Genomic DNA, 19,975 nt, shown 5'->3' on the forward strand with positions numbered 1-19,975 from the left:
TGGAGGGAAGAAAATGCGGCAACACGCTCTGTAGGAACTGGCTGCAGCCGGTGCCGAGGGAGGGAGGGAGGGGGGGAGGAGACGCTCCTGCGCCGGGAGGGCCTGGGGGCGGGGAAGCGGCCACTGGGCCTCGGGCCTTGATGAGAACACTGGGCCTGAACGGAGCCCCGGTGTGGTTTGCCATCTTGAATTGGAAGCTGGACTGTAGACATCATTGGTTAATGCCTGCAAAGAAAGTCTAGAGACTTTTGGAGAGCTTGATCACGTATACATTAAACTTGAGTATTCCGAGGTTGTGATAATGGGCAGATTTCCACAAGTGTGCTCTTTGGAGGTAGAATGCGTAATTAATTGGCTAGGGAGAGCTGAGAAAGGCCTTCAGAAAAGCCAGAGTGAGTCCAGGACCTAGTAAGCCTAAACGTTTCTTTCCCTCTTGTTTTCAGGATCTGGTGAAAAGCCATTTGATGTATGCAGTTAGAGAGGAAGTGGAGGTTCTGAAGGAGCAGATCAAAGAACTAATAGAGAAAAACTCCCAACTGGAGCAGGAGAACAATCTGTTGAAGACACTGGCCAGTCCGGAGCAGCTCGCCCAGTTTCAGGCCCAGCTGCAGACTGGCTCCCCTCCGGCTACCACGCAGCCACAGGGGACCACACAGCCCCCTGCACAGCCAGCGTCCCAGGGCTCAGGATCAACCGCATAGCCTGCTATGCCCCAACAGAACTGGCTGCTGCTGTCTGAACTGAACAGACCGAAGAGATGTGCTAGTGAGAAGCCGCCTCCAGTCACCCATTTCATTGCTGTCTGCGAAAGAGACGTGAGACTCACACATGCTGTTCTCGCTTTCTCCCCAGTATTAAGCACTCATATGCTTTTGGCTTGAAGAAATATACTAGTTGAGTGAATTAAAGGTTAAACAGAGAGTGAGCATGGATGTACCCTGTGCAACGTGGCAGATGTCTGAGGAATGGTTTGATTGACGCTGAGGAGGAGCTCTGTGCCTTTTCAACCCTCCCCAGCCGCCCACTCTACTCCCAAGCTCTGGGGCTCGCCTGCATGGGGCTCAGAAGGTGGGCTGCTCCTGGATTTTGTGTTCTCCTCTCCTTCCCTTCAAAGAATTTGAGAGGCCAGAAACGAGACTGCAAAGGGGGGGATGCAGTCCTTTTACAAAACCGACAACTGTCACCAAAGCTTATAAAACAGGACAGTACTGTCCCTCTTTTCTGAAACATCAGAAGACACAAAACTGTTAGTGACACAACGGTGACAGGTAGCTGGGACCTAGGCTATCTTATTATGAAGGTTGTTTTGCTTGTTGTATATTTGTGTATGTAGTGTAACGAATTTGTACAATAGAGGACCGTAACTACTGTTAGGTTGTACAGATTGAAGTTTAGATGTTCCATTGGCTGTCTGAAAAGGTGTGGATTGTCCTTCCTAGAGAGATCTACTTAAAAACTGCTTCGTGACAAAAACCACACCTGAAGAAATTTTAAGAATTTGGCACAGTTAGTCACTTTGTGTCACCCGGAATCTAGCTGCTGAGTCTTGCAAAGTAAACCCCCTGTTGACTGATGTCAGTTGAGCTAGTGAATGAATAGATGGAGAAACGTCAGTCAGTCGCTGAGGAAGTGGATTTCCCAGTAGGGGTTTCTGCAGCTCACCTGTATAGTCCTGCGCATGTTCCCCACACAGAACCCACTGTATTTACCTGTTCTACTTGTCACCTTTCAATAAAGCATATCAAATGTTGATACATACGTGTTTCCACGTGGCACCATTAATACAATTGTCATTTCCACAGCTGCTCCTCATAAAATCAACAGCAGTTTGCCTAGTAAAGTCTCGGAGTGAACACCAGTGGTTTGCCTCAAGAAGGGAGAGTGGACATTGCTTTGCTTGGGGGAGGGGGAGGCGCTCGTTCTCTTGTGACTAAGTCACCTCACCCCTCTGGACTGATAAGAGATAGTATCTTCAACTTCCCCTGTTTAAAATTGGAAAGGTTTATGTAGAGTTTATTCATGTGTAGTAACTGAACTGAGAGAGAATGAGCCTGATTCACGTGTATTCCCAGTTAGGATCTAAGGAAGAAGTGACAGGTTCATTTCCACATTGACAGCTCTGTTGTTATGGGACAGATCATCTGTTCTACAGTGGAATGATTGACCCATAAAGTAGCTGTGTTTTTAGAAACTCTTCTGAGGGTTGAAGGAATATATTGGTCTTGAGCTAGGTAGGACCTGGCACTTCAGTCCCTTCTGGATGATGTGTAAACGCGGTGGAGCCTGAAGGACTAAGAGGAGAGAGAACAGGATGGGCTCAGCTTTGTAGTCTGCCCCAGGTCCTCAGCAACAGCCCTTGGGCCCAATGGGAGCTGGGTCCTTCCTGCGCATCCTCTGAGACTTCCCCAAGTCCTGGATCCCTCAATTCTTAGTATAGAGCTGGGGGGAGGTGGGTTGGGGAACAGGGCACGAATCAGGGCTCACTGGGAAGAGTGGCCACCAGCGGGTGAGGTTTATTAGGGGGAGGGTAAAGCCGTGTACCGTAAGCCGATGACAGTTGTCACAAACATAACTGGAGAGCAGCAAGCTCTTGACAATGTCTGTCATCCTCAGAGCCACATAACTGACCCGATGATGCCTAGATGGTAATTACGCGTCTCTTAAAAAGAAAACTAGCAGCGGCCACTTCGTCTCTTACATTTTTCATGTAATTGTGGAGAATTTGAAGTCTCCACCCTTGATGAATCAAATAGACATTTCTACTAATAGGAAAGTCCCTCAAAATCGTGGTGTCTTGATACATGAAATAGTAATGAATTATTAAAATCAGAAGATACGTTTTTGTGGCCTTTTTCCTCACCTTCATAATTCAGAACAGTTTACTGGCTGCTATTTGAACATATCTTAAGTTGATTTTCTAAGCACCTCTTAACTGCTGGCTTCCAAACCTAACTAGGCCTCCTTGGCCCGTGGGTCACAGTGGAGTTGATGGTGTCACACTTCACGAGCCACAGAGCAGGAATGACTTCTAAAGCGGAAGGAGATCTAGTGTGAGCGCCGGGTGCTCATGAATCACCAGCAGGACAGACCCTCAGCCCAGGGCCTGTGAGATGATGGAGGGATCAACGTGATTCTAGTGATGCCTGCTTTCTGTTTGGAATTAACGATTGTTCAGATCTCAGGAGCTGTGCTTTTGGTGTCTGCATACAGAGTGATGAATGCAGCATGCCAGAAGTCAGGTTTATATTTGCTGGAGAAACGTATAAAAGTTAATTATAACCATAATTAGAAATGAAAATGATTTCCATAAAGGCACTGCTGTCCCTCAGGCTGTGTGAAATACAAGACGAAGCCTTGCACAGTGATGGCCTTCAGACGTCCATCTCAGATCCATTCGGATGGTAATAACCACAGTAAGATCAGAAACCTGCAGAAAATGAAATTTCCTCCCAGAGAAAATAGCCTGAAAATGGAGCACCAACTGCTCCCCAACAGAAACGGGGAGCAGATTGTGTGGTGAGGTTCCTGCTCAGTGTGTGGGAGAAAGTATAGCTGATGGTGCCCGAGTGCTGTGGAAACTGGTTACTCCATCTTTGGACCGGACAGGACCTCCGCAGACCCACCAACCCATTCAGGAAATCATAACTTGCCTGAACTTCAGCTCAAGTTAGAAAAGCCTTTCTAGTGGAGATCTGTGGGCACAGGGTCTTAAACACTGTGTCACTGTGTTAGCTTCTTCAGAGATTATCAACAAGTATCTTCAACCTGCTAAAGATACTATACTAGCAATCTCTGTACGTGTGTGTGTGTGTGTGTGTGTGTATATATATATGTATATACACATGTATATACATATGTATGTATAGAGAGAGATATATAGACCCCTGGGGAGAGTAAGGGGGGTGATGGGTAGACATCTGTAAGAGCTCTAGGTAATGGCCGTGGAGATGCATGCCTGTAGTTCCAACTGAAGCAAGAAGATCTTGAGTTCAAGGTCATCTGGTGCTATAGAACATGACATTTCTCAAAATTTAAAAACAGTTATTGTTAAATGGGAAGCCATTACTCTTGATAGGATGGTCCTATCCCCACCTTCTCTAACTAACCCAGGGACCAAGATTGTGCATGTGCATGTGTGTGCTACAAGTTTTTGTCACAATTTCTCTATATATTTCAATGAAGATGTTCTCCGTTGTTTCTGTTTCTTTTTTTTTTTCTTTTTTTTTTCTTTTTTTTTTTCTTTTTTCTTTTTTTTTCCAGGAGCTGGGGACCGAACCCAGGGCCTTGTGCTTGCTAGGCAAGTGCTCTACCACTGAGCTAAATCCCCAACCCCTCTCCGTTGTTTCATAAGCGCTTTCCTTAAGCACTTTCTTAAGAAGCAGGACTGCTGTGGTGACCTGCTGTGGCAAACAGCCACACTGTTTGGCCGGGGTCTTCCCAGAAGGTAGCACTTACTGGACCGCCCAGCGCAAACTGGGACAAGATGGTTGTCTTAGATCCATTGTCTTCTCCTTTCTTGTGCCTGCCTTAGAGTTAGATTTCCTTACAGGTGAACGAGCACTGAAGGGTTTGAATTCTGCCAAATTGGCCCAGAAGAAAATAATTTTCAATGATCCTCTGAATTTCTACCCATCTGCAAATGAAAGACCTAGTGACCATGAAATGAGACCCTTGCCATCCTGGGTACAGAATGATCAAAGCATCTGTCCTGAATCAGGAAGCGCAGCCCTAGAAGCAAGCATGGGTCACCACAGAGCATTTTAGAATCTTCTGCTTGTGTAGTGTCTTAGTCAGGGTGTCTATTCCTGCACAAACATCATGGCCAAAAAGCAAGTTGAGGAGGAAAGGGTTTATTCAGCTTACACTTCCACATTGCTGTTCATCACCAAAGGAAGTCAGGACTGGAACTCAGGCAGGTCAGGAAGCAGGAGCTGATGCAGAGGCCATGGAGGGATGTTACTTACTGGCTTGCTTCCTCTGGCTTTCTCAGCTTGCTTTCTTATAGAACCCAAGACCACCAGACCAGGGACGGCACCACCCACAATGGGCTGGGTCCTCCCCCTTTGATCACTAATTGAGAAAATGTCTTACAGCTGTATCTCATGAAGGCCTTCCACAATGAGGCTCCTTTTTCTGTGATAACTCCAGCTTGTGTCAAGTTGACACACAAAACTAGCCAGTACAGGTAGCTAATGTGGAAATGAGTATCCCAAAGTCCATGGCTTCTGACAAACACCCTAAACTATGTTGCACTGCTAGTGGGAGGGCCATGGGGGTGGGCGACTGTTGGGAGCCTGAGATCTGTACTACAAAGTGGCAAACTCATTTCTGTAGAACTCTGGTCTGTGGTGACTCCCAGGGTGTGCCTTTGTTTTAGATCTGTGCTTCTCAACCTGCGGGTAGCGATCCTCACAAGGGTTGTATATTACAAATACTGCATATCAGACGTTTACATTATGATTCATAACTAGCAAAATTATGGTTATGAAGTAGCAGCTAGGTAATTTCATGGTTGGAGATCACCACAGCATGAACTGTGCTCAAGAGTCAGACCATTAGGAAAGTTGAGAATCAGTTTTAGATGACGTTCTTCGGATGGTCCCTGTTACCCTGGTGGTAGAGAAGAAGAAGGAATAAAATGAAAACTGGGCATGTGCAGAAGTCCCTGGCCGACCCAGTGCGCTGACAAAGGCATAAAGGAGATGCCGACTAGTTTTCCCGGGGGGGGGGGGGGGGTTCATTGTCAAGGAAGACAAGCCAATCCAGACTTGTCACAGCAAAACCTTTCAACAACCCTCAGGCTTCGGGACTCCGCAGGAGCTGGGAGTGTGTTGTGGTCTGTCTGAATAGCTCTTTAGGTCCTGAGAAGCTTGGTCTCCTAAATACCATTCTACATCTGGGGAACCTGAGCAAGGAAACTAGTGGTAGAGACCTGGAACTTCAGAGAACAAAGTGCCAGAGATGTCTTTCCATAGAGAAGGACCAGGAACCAGTCTACCAGTCATGTTTAACCTGGCACCAAAGGGCTGCTGTTAATTGTCCTAACCCAATATTGTAAACTTACTTAACTATAAAACTCTGCATGCTTGCCCCCCCCACTCCTCGCCCCCCCTCTCTCTGTGTGTATAAGAGAGACAGACAAACCAGGTCTCATATACCCGGACAGGCCTCAGACTTACTAAGTAGATAAAGATGACCTTGAACAGTTGACCATTCTGCCTCTGCTGCCGAGTGCTGAGATTATAGGCAAGCACTCTACCAACTGAGCTATGTGCCCGACCCTTAAAATCTTGAGTTTGACTTGGAAGAAACTAAAATAACACATGGGAAGAGTGATCTTCGGCATAGTTATCAAAACACTTGCCTCCCTCTGTGGTGGGGATGAACTGTTTTTCTAATAGTTTAGAAAAATATTATGCAGCGAGAATTGGCTGGCTAAAGTCATGATGTGTAATTCAGTTTTCCAAATACCACTGGTGGGGCATCAGCTGCAATCAGATGTCAGCCTGTTGGTCCTTGGGTCATCTCAACATCGGTGGCCAGATCTGGCTTTCAGACATGCTTTCATTAAAGTGAATTTGTGGCATTCATCCTGTCTTGAGTCTAATTCCCTCTGACAGGCCCCAGCCCCCGCCAAGTCAGGAGTACTGTTCCCTTGGACCAGGCCCAACAATTCAGCCACAACAGCCTCCACCATCAGCCATTGTTGCACGCCACTCATTCCCGTACCTGCTGCAGATAGACATTTGAAATTGTGTTCTAAAGTCAGATCATAACAGCTCAATCTTTTTTATTAAAAAAATAAATAATTAATCTGAGGTGGGGTGTATGCCATTCCTACGTGTGGTGGTCGGAGCACAACTGTGGGGGTGGTTCTCTCCTGCTGTGTAGGACTGGAGCTTGTTACTCAGGTCAGTAGGCTTGACAGCGAGGGCCTTTGCCTAACCAAGGCTTCTCATCAGCCCTAATAACAGCTCCTTCAAATTTTTATGTAGTGGTTTATATGATTTGACCTCTTAAAGAAGAAGAAAGGCACAGATCTTGTTGCCATGACTATCAAGGTTTTGGTTTGCTTGCTGCATTGGTCTAAGCAATTGGAGATGGGCACGGTTGGACACTTGCCTTTATAGATCTGGAATGGCTAAACCAGGGCCCAGCTTGAGACTCAGGCTCCTCCCAGGAAAAGGAAAGTGGAGTCCATTTCTTATTGCATATAGTATGCCCTTACTGTGTGCTAAGCATTTTCAGGATATTATTCTTCATACCAGAAGAGAGAAGTCACTTGTCACTGTGTCAATTATAAGGACACAATATAGATGACACAAATCACATTTGTCCTGTACCAAAATCTGGAGCTCTTAGCCACTTTTCAGTAACTTCCCCCAAATAGGCAGCTACATTTGCCAAGTAGAGGGTCTGTAGTTGTTCCGGAGCTGGCATTCTATCCACTCCTTTCGTTTATGCCACGAAGAGAGGTCGTGTGGAAGCAGTTTGGGGCTAGCATGGAAATCCATTTCTTCCAACAAATAGTAATATGGAGGATCCTGCCTCAAGCTCTTATGAGGCTGTTAACTCACCTGGCCAGCAGGAGCCGTGGAAATGTCCTCTAAGGCACCAAGGGGGAGGGGAAATAGATGCAAGAGTAGAAGATCCACAGACAATCATCAAACCCAATTAAATGTTGTCCTTTATAAGAGTTGCCGTGGTCATGGTGTCTGTTCACAGCAGTGGAAACCCTAAGACAGCATGGATGCACCTGGCCCTGGGAGCCAGCTTGGGGCCCATCAGAATGAACTCCAGCCATAAAATTCAGAATCTTGTCATTGTGTGCCCCTCATCCAAATCCTTCACCTCATCATCCCCCACTTCCCCCATTTCTGTGGGCGTCATTAGGTAGATCTACAATAGACAAGAGACAACCGGGCTGAGCTGTGAGTCTATGGGACTCACTGCATTCCCTCAGTAGAGTCTGAAGCCCCATTTCCACACTGGATATGACTCTTCTCTCTGAACTGGTTTCAGTTGGGCTGACTGTGGCTTGCAAACTTCAGGGTCCTCTGTGAATCGGGCTACTTTCTCTGCTCTCCGAGTAATAGGTGGTGGCAAATATTTTGGGATAACACGGGGCTCAGAACAAGTGTAGTCCAGGAGGAGAAGACTTTTGATGGAACCCAGTTCTGAGGGGGCAGAAGGAGGGACCAGCAAAGGACACTAAGGAGGGGTTTTCATCTGTAAGAGAGACAAGCCAGAGTCCAGGAGAAGCATGTGGCAAGCACGGGCGTGAACATGAGAGATCAATGGGAAGTGTCCTTAAGGATTTTGGGGGTAGCTTGTTAAATGATAAGTTTAGATACATTAAAGCAAAGGCCTAACTGAAGGGTATGGTCAATGGCGTGGTGAGGTCAAAGAGAGTGAGAGGAGACAGCAGAAAGCAGCGTCTTAAGGACCCAGCTAAGAAAAAGAAATAGACGTGGGGAAAAATGAAGAGGTAGAAGACATGTTGTACATTTATGAATCACAAATATAAAAACTGATAGCTGGTGGGAGGGGCAAGAAGATGCTAGAACCACAACACAGATGGGGAACCAGCAACTTCTCAGAGCCAGCAGGAACACGTTGCTGGGACAAACACACATGGGCTTCCAGGTGCACAGATGAGCGTCCCTCTACAAAGCGTGTCCTGTGTACGTTAGAAGGCGAGGTCTAGCCGGATGCTCAGAAGGCAAGGCCGGGAGGGCTCCTAGGGAGAGCAGAGAGGAGACTTACAAGATCCACAGATGGAAATATCGGAAGGCAATGACTTGTGATCCCAAAAGCAAATCCATACTCTGAGGTCCTCCTTGTAGCCTCTACATGCAGGTAATATTCCCAAAGCTAATGGCCTAGAAACTGCTCTAGGATCAGCATCTGGCTGGGCAGAGATCGGGATGGGATTAGATGAGCCAGTGTAGCATGGATTCAGGAACTGTTGCTGGGTGGTGGCTCGAACAGAGAGTGTGATTTGTGTGGAAGGCTCTTCCTGGACAGCACACAGGGACACCCATAGTCACACAACAGGATCACATGGCTAAGAGTAGAAGACCTACTGAACAGCCTACAGCTCCACCCTGTCCTCTGCCTTCAGAAAAGGGACAAGGAATCTCGGAGGGGTGGTATCATTTACACATGCTCACATGATCACAGTCAGTGTCGAGGCAGCCAGCCCTAAACTACCATGGACTAAAGAGAAGCATTGAGGAGAGGAGAGGCACTCACTCATTCGCTCCTTCCTCTACAATCTTATGTTAGCTCAGGATAGCTTTTACGTACTTGGTCACAAATATGGGTATGACTTGGTACCCCTTCAAACAACTTGTCACTGACACGAGGTAGCTGTTGTGGTCAGTTATGAGACAAGGGGACATGGAGGGGAGATGGGGTCCTTTGTTCCTGGGTGTTGGATGTTGAGAGTCACAGAAAGCTTCTGAAAGAAGGCCACAAGTGGAAAGATGACAGAGAACTAAGCAGGAGGGAACATTTCAGTGGCAGGGCAGAGGTGGGGTGGGGTAGCATGAGCACAAGCGCAGACACATGAGCCAGGAGGGATTTGGTAGAGTTGGTCTGGGAAGGAAATGACCTGTCGGGGAGGATTTGGGAGTGTGAGAGCAAGGTCTTGAAATCATGTTCCCATGGGGTGGGAAACAACATAGGCAAAAAGGAGGGAGAGGTCTTGGAGAAAGTGTAGCGTTCTGCTCCTGGGAGCTGCAAATCTGTCTATGGAGAAGATTCTATTTACTAAGAAATGGAGGAAGTGGAGCTCACAGCAGATGAGCTAGGGTCTGGGTAGAAGGAGGGCTGTTCCTCCCCCACTGCACGACTCAGAAGGCTCAAGATCCCAGAGGCAAGCCAGACTCTGGTGAATAATGAAAATTGGAGGTGACAGAGCAAAAATCTGCAGGGGACAGTGGGGGAGGGAGAGGAGAGGGGAGGGGGAGGGATTAATTTCCTCTGGGAAGGATGTCTGGGTAGGTTGTTGAGGGATGTGGAGGATTTTGACAGAATGGGTTGGGAGTCACAGAGTGATGGGAACTCTGGGGGGGGGGGGCTCATTAATTATTCTGATAGAATTTATACCTTAGGGAGGGAGTGCCCGTGGATTTCAAAGCAATGAACAGCTAGCTGAACTTGAGTTTTCCCTGATTTTTCAGAACAGAGGCTCCTTCCTTTCAGCTGACAGTCAGCAGCTGTCACAGGACAGGTTGCCTTGGTACGCCATGCTTTGGTAGTTTGTAGATAAGATACTAAGTGTTGGTTGAATGAATGGATGGTCTGGAAAAGGGAAATAAAGTGTTCACAGGGCCACTACCCAGACTTTAAAAAAATTCTGGGGATCTAAAACAGAAATCTTTCATGCACAAAACCCCAAACTTAGGTTTCTTAGCCAAGACTCTTGTTCCTTTTTGTGACATGGATCCCCCTGGCATCTTTGAAACCCACAGAACTTCTTCGAATTTTCTAGCTAAAGAGATGACATTGAGGACTCAAAGGAGAACTTTTGTTCTGAAATAGTTAGCACAATATTTTAAGAAATGGTCTATGGTTCTAGGAATCCTTGTTTATTAACACAATAACAAGGTCTAGGAGCAGGTTTCAATAAGGACTGTAATTTTGAAGCAGTAATGGGTTTAATGACATTTTCAACCACCTGACACAACTTGTAACAGATCTGAAAATAGCTACGTTGCTCCCAGAGACGACTGCAATGTGGTTGTTGGGATGTATGTTGCTGAAGGAGACACTGGCAAAGATGAATGAAACCGAGATATTTTCCCCATCCACATTGATGCAGCCACTGAGTTCCCGAGTTGGTGATGACCATTTTTCAACATCCTTAGCAGTTGTCAGTTTGAAGGTCACTGGTAGTCGTGAAGGAGAGGCACACTTGAGGTGGGGACCCTGTGAGCCTGCAACAGGAAGCAGGGTAGGAAGATGGTTGGGAAGCCAAGTTGGCACACTTTAGTGTTACACTGGCCCTCAGATGGAGAAGAGGGCTAAGGAGAGGAGCCACCCCTGCTGCCTGGGGCCGTGCAGGATTTGCCTCCAGAAAAGTGACTCAGGAGCTCTGATAGGCTGAGTCGTCATCTGACTTGGAGATTGAAGTGGGTCTCAACTCAGAATTTGCTTCTTTCTCTTTGTCGACAAGAACTCTGTGAGACAACTTCAGGAACACCCTGGTTTGCCATCAGCGAGCAGATGTTTGCCTGCCTGTCTCCTAGGCTGTGCACTGAGTTGGAAATGAGGGAAAGGAGCAATTAAGCTAGAGTTGGTGAGGGTGTGTGTAGAGTAGACGCATGACTTCTTTCTTTCTTCCTTTCTTTCTTTCTCTCTTTCTTTCTTTCTTTCTTTCTTTCTTTCTTTCTTCCTTTCTTTCTTTTTTTGCAGTATGTCTGAGTGAAGTGTCTGCAGGGAAGTTCTACAGGTTAGACTCGACATTTTACATCTCTGTGTGCTTCTGTGGGGAACTGCCTGCCAATGGTTTTCTGAAGAAAAGAATTATTTTAAATATCTGTGCCCCAAATGTTTATTAGTGTGTGTATGTGTGTGTGTGTGTGTGTGTGTGTGTGTGTGTGTGTACGTGTGTGCACACATGCAGTGCATATTCACATGGATGTGGTGACCAGAGAGGTCAACCTCAGGGTGGTGGTTTGAATGGGAATGGCACCCCATGGACTTGTGCGTTTGAATGCTCGGCTATAGGGGATGGCACTATTAGGAGGTGTGGCCTTGTTGGGTAGATGTGACCTTGTTGGAGGAAGTGTGTTCTTGGGGTGAGATTTGAGGTCTCTTGTGCTCAAGCTATGCCCACTGCGACACAGTCTCCTGCTGCTGCCTTCAGATCATGATGTAGAGCTCTTGGCTCCTCTAGTGCCATGCCTGCCTGCCTGCACGCTGCCATGTTCCCACCATGCTGATAATGGACTAGACCTCGGAAGCTGTAAGCCAGCCCCAATGAAATGTTGCCCTTCCTAAGAGTTGCCGTGACATGATGTCTCTTCACACAATAGAACCCGGACTAAGACACTCAGGTATCCACCTCAGCAGCTGTCCATCTTGGCTTTTGAGGCAGGGTCTCTCATTGAACCTGGGGCTCACTGATGAAGCTAGGCTGACAAGCCAGATATTCCCAGGGACCTTCTGTTTCTTCCTCCCCAGTGGTGGGACTCTAAGTGTGCACCCTGACACCTGGCATTTTCTTTTGGGTTCTATGGATTAAATTCAGGTCTCCATGGCCTTCATGGCTGTACTGACTGAGCTATCTCCCAGGCTCCCAATGGGTGCTTAAACAAACAAACAAACAAACAAACAAACAAAACAAAACAAAAAGCTGACAACAATGAAGTGAAAAAGAAAACCAAAGAGGGCATTCATGATATAATTGCAAAACCTACAAAACTAATGCTACTACTGGGTTACAAAAGAGTACCAGAACACCAGAGCAGATCAGAAAACTGGACGTGTGTTAGGACCAATGCCCGCAGCACCTTCACTGTGAACGCTGGCTCTCTCCTCCCAGGATCGCATGCAACGTCACCCCAGCTCCTCTGAAGATCCTGTAGGGAGCAGGCACTGTGTGACACAGTCGTCTGGGCTGTTTCAAGAACAGGAGTGGGGCTGGGGATTTAGCTCAGTGGTAGAGCGCTTACCTAGGAAGCGCAAGGCCCTGGGTTCGGTCCCCAGCTCCGAAAAAAACAAAACAAAACAAAACAAAACAAAACAAAAGAACAGGAGCAATAAGGAGATGGAAAAGAAGAAGAAAAGAGGGAAGGGAGGTGGGAAGGAAGGAAGCAGGGAATGAAGAAGGGACTAGAGGGGAGGGAGAGAGGGAGGGGAGGGAGGAGAGAACAGGAAAGATCTACAAGGGCAGGAAAGGTCTGGGTGTGAGAGGCCCCATGCCCTTCTTCAACATTCTTCCTTGATTGACAGCATTGAGTGACAGCGTTTGGGTGTTAGGCAAGTCCATGCTGACTGCCACCACTCCCTGTTTGCCAGGAGCACTCAACCCAGGCTTCCACTGTGGCCAGAAGGCAGTCTCATATATGAATGAGGACCTTTTCCTGGCTTACAGGCCACTAAGCCTTCCCATCCCAAATACCTTCCTCTCCACCCTGTGGTGGTTTGAATGATTCCAGTGTCCTTGACTGCTTAGTCATCAGGGAGTGGCATTACCTGAGAAGGAATGAAAAGGAGGTGTGGCCTTGTCGGTGTGGCTTTATTGAAGGAAATGTCACGGGAATGGCCTTTGAGGTTTCCAAAGCCTGAGCCAGGCCGGTGTCTTTCTCTTCCTGACACCCTCAGATCTGGTTGTAGAACTCTAGCTACTTCTCTAGCATCATGTCTGCCGGTGTGCTGCCATGTTCCCTGCCATGGTGTTAATGGACTAGTCCTCTGAAACTGTAAGCAGGCCCAAATTAAATGCTTTCTTTTATAAGAGCTGCTGTGACCATGGTGTCTCTTCACAGCGGTAGAACAGTAAGACAACCTCCTTCACTCTGGGAGAGGCAAGGGTGGCAGGCTTTGAAGTGTTTGTCAGGGTCCAGACAACTCCAGGCAAGGAGTGCAGGGGCACCACTGATAAAACCTTACCCCTCAGGAGTCTGCTAACGTCAGATATCTGGGATTCCTGACGTGGTGCTTTGTGGTGCTTTGCTCTTACCAGAAACTGCTTCCACAAACTGTTTGCATCTTAAGTATAAACATTTTAGTACCTTCATCCTTTGCTCCACAAATATTTACTAAGCATCTTCATCAGAGATAGTAAATGGTTTGTGGCTCCTTGGACCTTCAAGACGTCTCTGCTTCAAAAGGCAGATTCCAACCGTTTTCCTCAGTTTGGGTAAGAGTAGTCGTTAGATAAAGTGGATGGATTGTGAGAGGAGGAGCCCATGTCTCAGCTCAGTGGATGCTGCTTGGGGTGGTGCAGGGTGGACGGGATTACCATGGGCACAGTGGGCAAGGCCATGAGCTCTGCAGGAGTGAACTGGGCTGATATATATGGAACAGATCAGTGGGCTTTTAAGCCTGTGTTAAGAGTCTTCAGAGACACAGACCCAATAGAAAATACACCGACTTCTAAGAGGTGACTCATAATGGAAACTGGCCACACAATTAGGGATGCCAGAGTTCTCCACCATCTTCTCTCTAGAGAACAAGGGAAGTTGGTCAGGTGATTCCCACTGAATTCCCAGGCACAAGAACCACAAGCCCCAGGTTGGGAGAGGGTGGATATGTCCCTCAAGGACAGAGCGAAATGCTTGTTTCCACTATTTCTTTGTTCTGTTCAGACCCTCTGTGTGCTGGATGGTACTGTTGTTTTTATCAGTCAAATGCTGAGATCTTTCCAGAAGCTATTCAGAGACACCAAGGAATAACACTTCATCAGCTCCCTGGATATCAGTCAAGTTGTCACATGAAATGAACAATCATAAGACCACGTGATCCTTCCTTCACCTGTATTTAAAGAGTTCTTTTAGGGGCTGAGGGGTTGGCACAGATGGTAAGGAGTTTGTCCAAGCGAGCATGATGGTCTGAGTTCAATCCCCAGCACCCATGTAACAAGCTGGGCATGGTGGTGCATACAGACAACCCCAGCACTGGGGAGGCAGACACAGAGGGACTCCTGAGGCCAGCCAGCCTAGCTGAGTTAGTGAGCCCCAGGTCTCCTTGTCTCAAAAAGCAAGGAAGACAGCTTCTGAGGAACAATAGCTGAAGTTGAACTCTGACCTCCACACACATATGAATGTGCCTTTATATACATACACACACATGAACAGACATACACATGTGTCTCTCTCTGTTTTTACACATGCCCACACCACACACACACACACACACACACACACACACACACACACACCACATATGGATATACACATGTGCTCTCTCTCTCTGTCTACACACAGCCCACACACCACACACATATACACACACAAACACACACACACACACACACAGAACAACACACACACCACACATGGACATACACATGTGCTCTCTCTCTGTCTACACACAGCCCACACACCACACACACATACTACACCACACACACAGCACACAACACACAATACACAACACACCACAACCACACACACATACATACACACCACACACACACACACACACACCACACCACACACACCACACATATGCACACACACACCACACACAACACACACACACAACACACACCACACACACACACACAAACACACACACACCACATACCACACACACACACCACACCACACCACACACCACACACACACACCACACACACACCACACACATACACATACACAAACACACACACAAACACACACAAACACACACACACCACACACACACCACACACACATACACACACACCACACCACACACACATACACACACACACCACACACACACACGCACACACACACACCACACCACACCACACACCACACACACACCACACACACCACACCACACCACACACCACACCATACCACACACCACACATACAGCACACATACACACCACACACACACACGCACACACACCACACACCACACACCACACACCACACACCACACACACACACACACACCACACACACATACACACACACACTACACCACACACCACACACCACACACCACACCACACACACACACACACACACACACACACACACACACACCCCTCTTCTTTATGTAACTATAGTCCCTGTAGCTCTGACCACCCTCAGAGAGCTTCTGCTCCCAGGAAGAAGGTAGGGAAGCAAACAACAAGTGTAGTGGAATGCAGTGGGGGAGAGCTGGAGGCAAGAAGGCCACAGCAGCCATACTGAGGAGCTGGAGGGAGGGCGGAGCTCCGCAGAAGGAAGAGTGTAAAAGCAGAGCCCTGCAAAATAACACTGCCAGGTTTGCGAACAGGGTCTTGCGGCCAAAATTGATTGCTGCAGGAATCCAATAGTAGGACAGGCATCAAGCTCTGAGGGCCACTAAGAGAGCTGATGTAGACAGACAGCATTTGCTCAGATTCACCTTTAGAAGTCCTGTGTTAATATGGTGGGCCAGACGGGGTGAGGACAAGGGGCTCAGGAGGAAGCCATACCTGACACTGTAGCACAGAAAACTGGGAAGTTAGCCCTGTGTGGCTGTGGTCTGTCTGGAAGGAAGGAACGGCCCTGAGGGATAACGCACGTAGGTAGGAAGGGAAGGATAAGGTAAGAAAGGCAAGGCTAAGGATGACTGTGCTATACCAGGCAACCTAAGCCTGGTGAGAATGAGGGTGAGGATGAGACTTGGGTTTGAGATGGTTATGGAAAAGCCCTGGGGGAGCCCGTGGATGCTGGCATTGGGGTCTGAAGCTCAGGAGTGAGCTCAGACCAATTCTGAGTCAGGGTTTAACTTCAAAGACTTTGCTGTCCTGGTGAAAGAGACGCACTGAAAGAAACCTAGAGCCAGGCAAAAGGGCCATTCTTGTGCAAGTTCCTATAAGTCTGGGAAATTTGCCTTCTTACATCATGCCAGTTTCCTCCACTGTAAAAGGTAGATGGCTTACGTTTGTGGTGAAGGTCACACGGGATTGTGTGTAGACGCTCAAGGAAGGTTAGCTGTTCACTGGGATTCTTCAAGCTTGAAGGTTATGATGAATGGAGTGTCCCAGGGGGTGACAGCCTCCAGGGAGAAGCCTGGGACAGTTGGGACCCTGAGCTAGTAAGAATGTTCTCTCATGGGGCTTGGAATATAGTCAATTGGTGGAGTGTTTGCCTAGCATATATGAAGCCCAGGGTTCGATCCCCAGCGCCACAGGACACAGAACTATAATCTAGGTTTTGGGAAGGAAGTAGATGGTAGGAAGATCAGAAGTTCCGGGCCTTTCTCAGATATACAGCAAGTTTGAGGCCAGGCTGGGTTGTCTGTAAACAACAACACGTTTAAAACAATAAAATAAAAATAAGAATGTCCTCCCGGTTTACCACTAAGCCAAACTGATGACTAAAGACTGTAGTTCAAAATCTTACAAATAAAATCTCACCTCTTCTATTTAAATATATGAAAGAACTTAGTTTTAGAAACAAGACAAGCGAAATGCGCTCTCTGCATTTTTAGGTGAATGGAGCCACACTCTAAACACCACAGGGTATGTTTTCAAGGGATGAGGCAACTTCCGCCGAGTGAGGAATTTTCTGGTAACTAGCTGGGTGACTTTGAAGGGCCACCAGCTCCCCCTGAGCCTGCGTTAAACTCTCTGTAATGTTGAGTTTTGGCTACATTGGGATCTAGCTCGAAAACCTGTTTTTGAGTACTTGGTTGGACTTGAGGTAGCAGTGAGGGTTTGAGGATGTAAGCAGAGGCAATTCCATCCATGGCAGGCCCAGAGCCTAAGCACTCAGGCCTGGGGGTAGTAGGTGGAACAAAGGTGCCTGTCCAGGAGTTGGGGAGCTTTGTGTTCTGTTCCTAACTGGTTCTTAGAGCTCAGGGGTGGTCCCAAGCTCTGTAACCACAATGGACGCCTGTGCTAGTTATTGGCTACCCTCATGTTTACAATATGAATGAGATGTCTCTAAGACAAGTTAGTAGATTTCTGTTAACCTTGGTTTCCTCCACAAAACAAGGTTCTGAATGTGTCTTAGGGTTTATGAGCATAAGTATGCTAATGTACATCTATTATGCCATGGAACACACACTACACTATACACATACACATAAACACATATATACACATACACATACACATACGCATACGCATACGCATACGCATACGCATACACATACACATACACATACACATACATACATACACATTCTGGGGCTCAGAGATATCCGGAGCACAGCACAAGTCATTAAAGCAGGACATTGGGGGAAGGGGATAAAATGATAACAGACGGGAGCATGAGTCTCGTAAGTACATACCCAGTCCCACAATGGCTGCTAGGCCAGTGGCTTCCAAATAGTCAGAGAAAGAAGAAAATAAGATGCATTTAATGCTATCCCTTCTGGCTTAAAGTTTGTCAATGGCTCACTCTTGCAAGAGTCTTCATCCTCACAGGCTTTTCTCTCCCAAAGCCCCTCAAACAGGCCCTCATACTCTAGCATGGAGAACTGAAGGAAAGTTCCCCTGCTGGGACAATGAATCCTCTGCTTTCCTAATCCTGACTGGGCTCAATTCACCCAACCTTGCCCTTAGGGAGCTTCCTGTGGTCCAAGGTGGACTGAGCAGCATCCCTCTGTGAAAGTATCCTGTGTGGTTCACCTCCTTTAAAACTGTGGGTCCTCCATCTCTCCAGCCTCTGCTTCCTCTTACCCAGAATGCTCGACACAGAAGAGAGAGGTCTTCCTGCCTGCCATAAAGACAGAGTATGATGAGTGGATCTGAGAGCTTGCTGTCTGGAGATCTCCCCAGCCATCTTCACAGAGGACACACCACACAGTAGCCGCCTGACCAGTTGGATTGAATAAATGGGGGACCCAAGAGAAACCAAAAAGGCAGCTACTAAGGCAGGGCTCACTGGAGAAAACCTCTGGAGCGGTAAAAGACGAGATGGGAATTTAGTGATGAGAAAAACACTGAGCTCAGGGTCATTTACTGAAAACTTGCCAAGGGCAGATGAGGAAATGCTATTACCGCTTCATAGAAGACTCATAAAACTGGTGATATTGTTGGAAACAAGTTGAGCCCTGAAAAGAGAAAGCTGAAGAAGGCAGAAATCTGTGACATTCAGACACATTCTGGAGGGAAAAGGTTACAAAGTTACTGGGCTACTGACTAGTCATGAGTCATCCACAGAGTAAGCAGATAACAGGCAAGAAGGTTACATGGTGACAATTCAGAGAGCCTGAGCTGTGAAGGTTATGTGGGGCCTCTCAGGCTAACCACTTTCAGAATGTCAGGAAGTCATGGCAGCCTTCACAAACATTCCAGGGGCAGTGATTATTACTGAGTCTCTCTGCCTCCATTCCCAGATGGAATGCACTTTGAAGTGGTGGGACCATGTTTTTTTCTTGTCTCTTCCCATTTCTGTTCTGGAACCTTCAACAACTACTTTCTTGTATTCAAAGGATTACCACAGTGCTGGGATTTAGGAAGTCATCGTGTGCTTCATAATGGAAGTCTGAATTAGAGGCAGTCTTTTTAGATCTTTTTAGTTATTCACTTGTGACTATACTCACGTGAACAGATTTATAATACAGAAATCTGTGCATTTACCCCCCCCCCCCCACCTACTATGGCTTCCTCACACACAGATTCAATCAACCAATACAACAGAATGTATTTGGACAAAGCATTGCACCCATACTAAACAATACTCTTTTGGTCATAATCCCATAAACGAAGAAGTCCAACAACCGAGGAGTATTTTCATTGTGTTGGGCTTGATAAGCAGTCTAGAGATCCTTTAGCACATGTGAGAAGACGTAATGAATCATAAGAAAACACTAAGCCATTTTATGTAAGAGACTTAAGCAGCTGTGGACTCTTATCTACGGGAGCAGGGGTTCCTGGAACTGATCTCCAGGAAGGTGCGGGATAATTAGATAATGAGTCAGGATTGTGAAATGGCTTGGTTAGGAAATCCTGAGAGCCTACCTGCTACATTCATGGTGCCTCTCCTTGGGCTGGCTCAGATGGAGCTCCATAGAGAAATGGGGGAGCTGAGCATGCTTTGGGGGAACCAAGGAGAACAAGACCCTCTGTGTGTCCCAAACACCTTCTCTCCCAAGCCAACCCTTGATACGTGTTCTAGATCTCTTCATTCAATGTATCTTAGATCCAGGCACTGTTCTCTGTCCTATGCTATGCCCAGCTGAGTTCTGGTGCCCATGTGTCTCCCACAAGCTTTTGTTCCATCCAGGGCATGTATCCCTCCATCCCTTGCTCACACAGCTCTCAGGCCAAACTTTCTGAAGTTCATATGTCATCGCCAGGTATAATTCTTAACATATATTCACCT

At 47.2% G+C, this 19,975-nt stretch overlaps 1 protein-coding gene and 1 long non-coding RNA gene across 6 annotated transcripts in view; one reads left to right on the forward strand and one right to left on the reverse strand.

Annotated features, from left to right (window-relative positions):
• Tsc22d1 (TSC22 domain family, member 1) overlaps positions 1 to 1,758 on the forward strand; it is a 101,128-nt gene extending 99,370 nt beyond the window's left edge. For 3 of the 5 annotated variants that reach the window (XM_087586414.1, XM_087586416.1, XM_087586415.1), the window contains exon 4: positions 444 to 1,756. In XM_087586414.1, coding sequence (XP_087442540.1) covers positions 444 to 701 — 258 coding nt within the window. In that variant the 3' untranslated portion in view covers positions 702 to 1,756. 5 annotated transcript variants of the gene reach the window in all.
• An 8,825-nt stretch (positions 1,759 to 10,583) lies between these two features.
• LOC148001056 (uncharacterized) lies at positions 10,584 to 13,431 on the reverse strand. Its single transcript, XR_015638974.1, has 3 exons — positions 13,207 to 13,431; positions 12,464 to 12,590; positions 10,584 to 10,943 (listed from the first exon to the last, which is right to left on the reverse strand). It is a non-coding gene; the product is annotated as an uncharacterized LOC148001056 (long non-coding RNA).
• Between the last annotated feature and the right edge of the window lie 6,544 nt (positions 13,432 to 19,975).

This window comes from Rattus norvegicus, chromosome 15 (genome assembly GCF_021556685.1).
Source record: "Rattus norvegicus strain SHRSP/BbbUtx chromosome 15, alternate assembly SHRSP_T2T, whole genome shotgun sequence".
Taxonomy (NCBI): domain Eukaryota; kingdom Metazoa; phylum Chordata; class Mammalia; order Rodentia; family Muridae; genus Rattus; species Rattus norvegicus.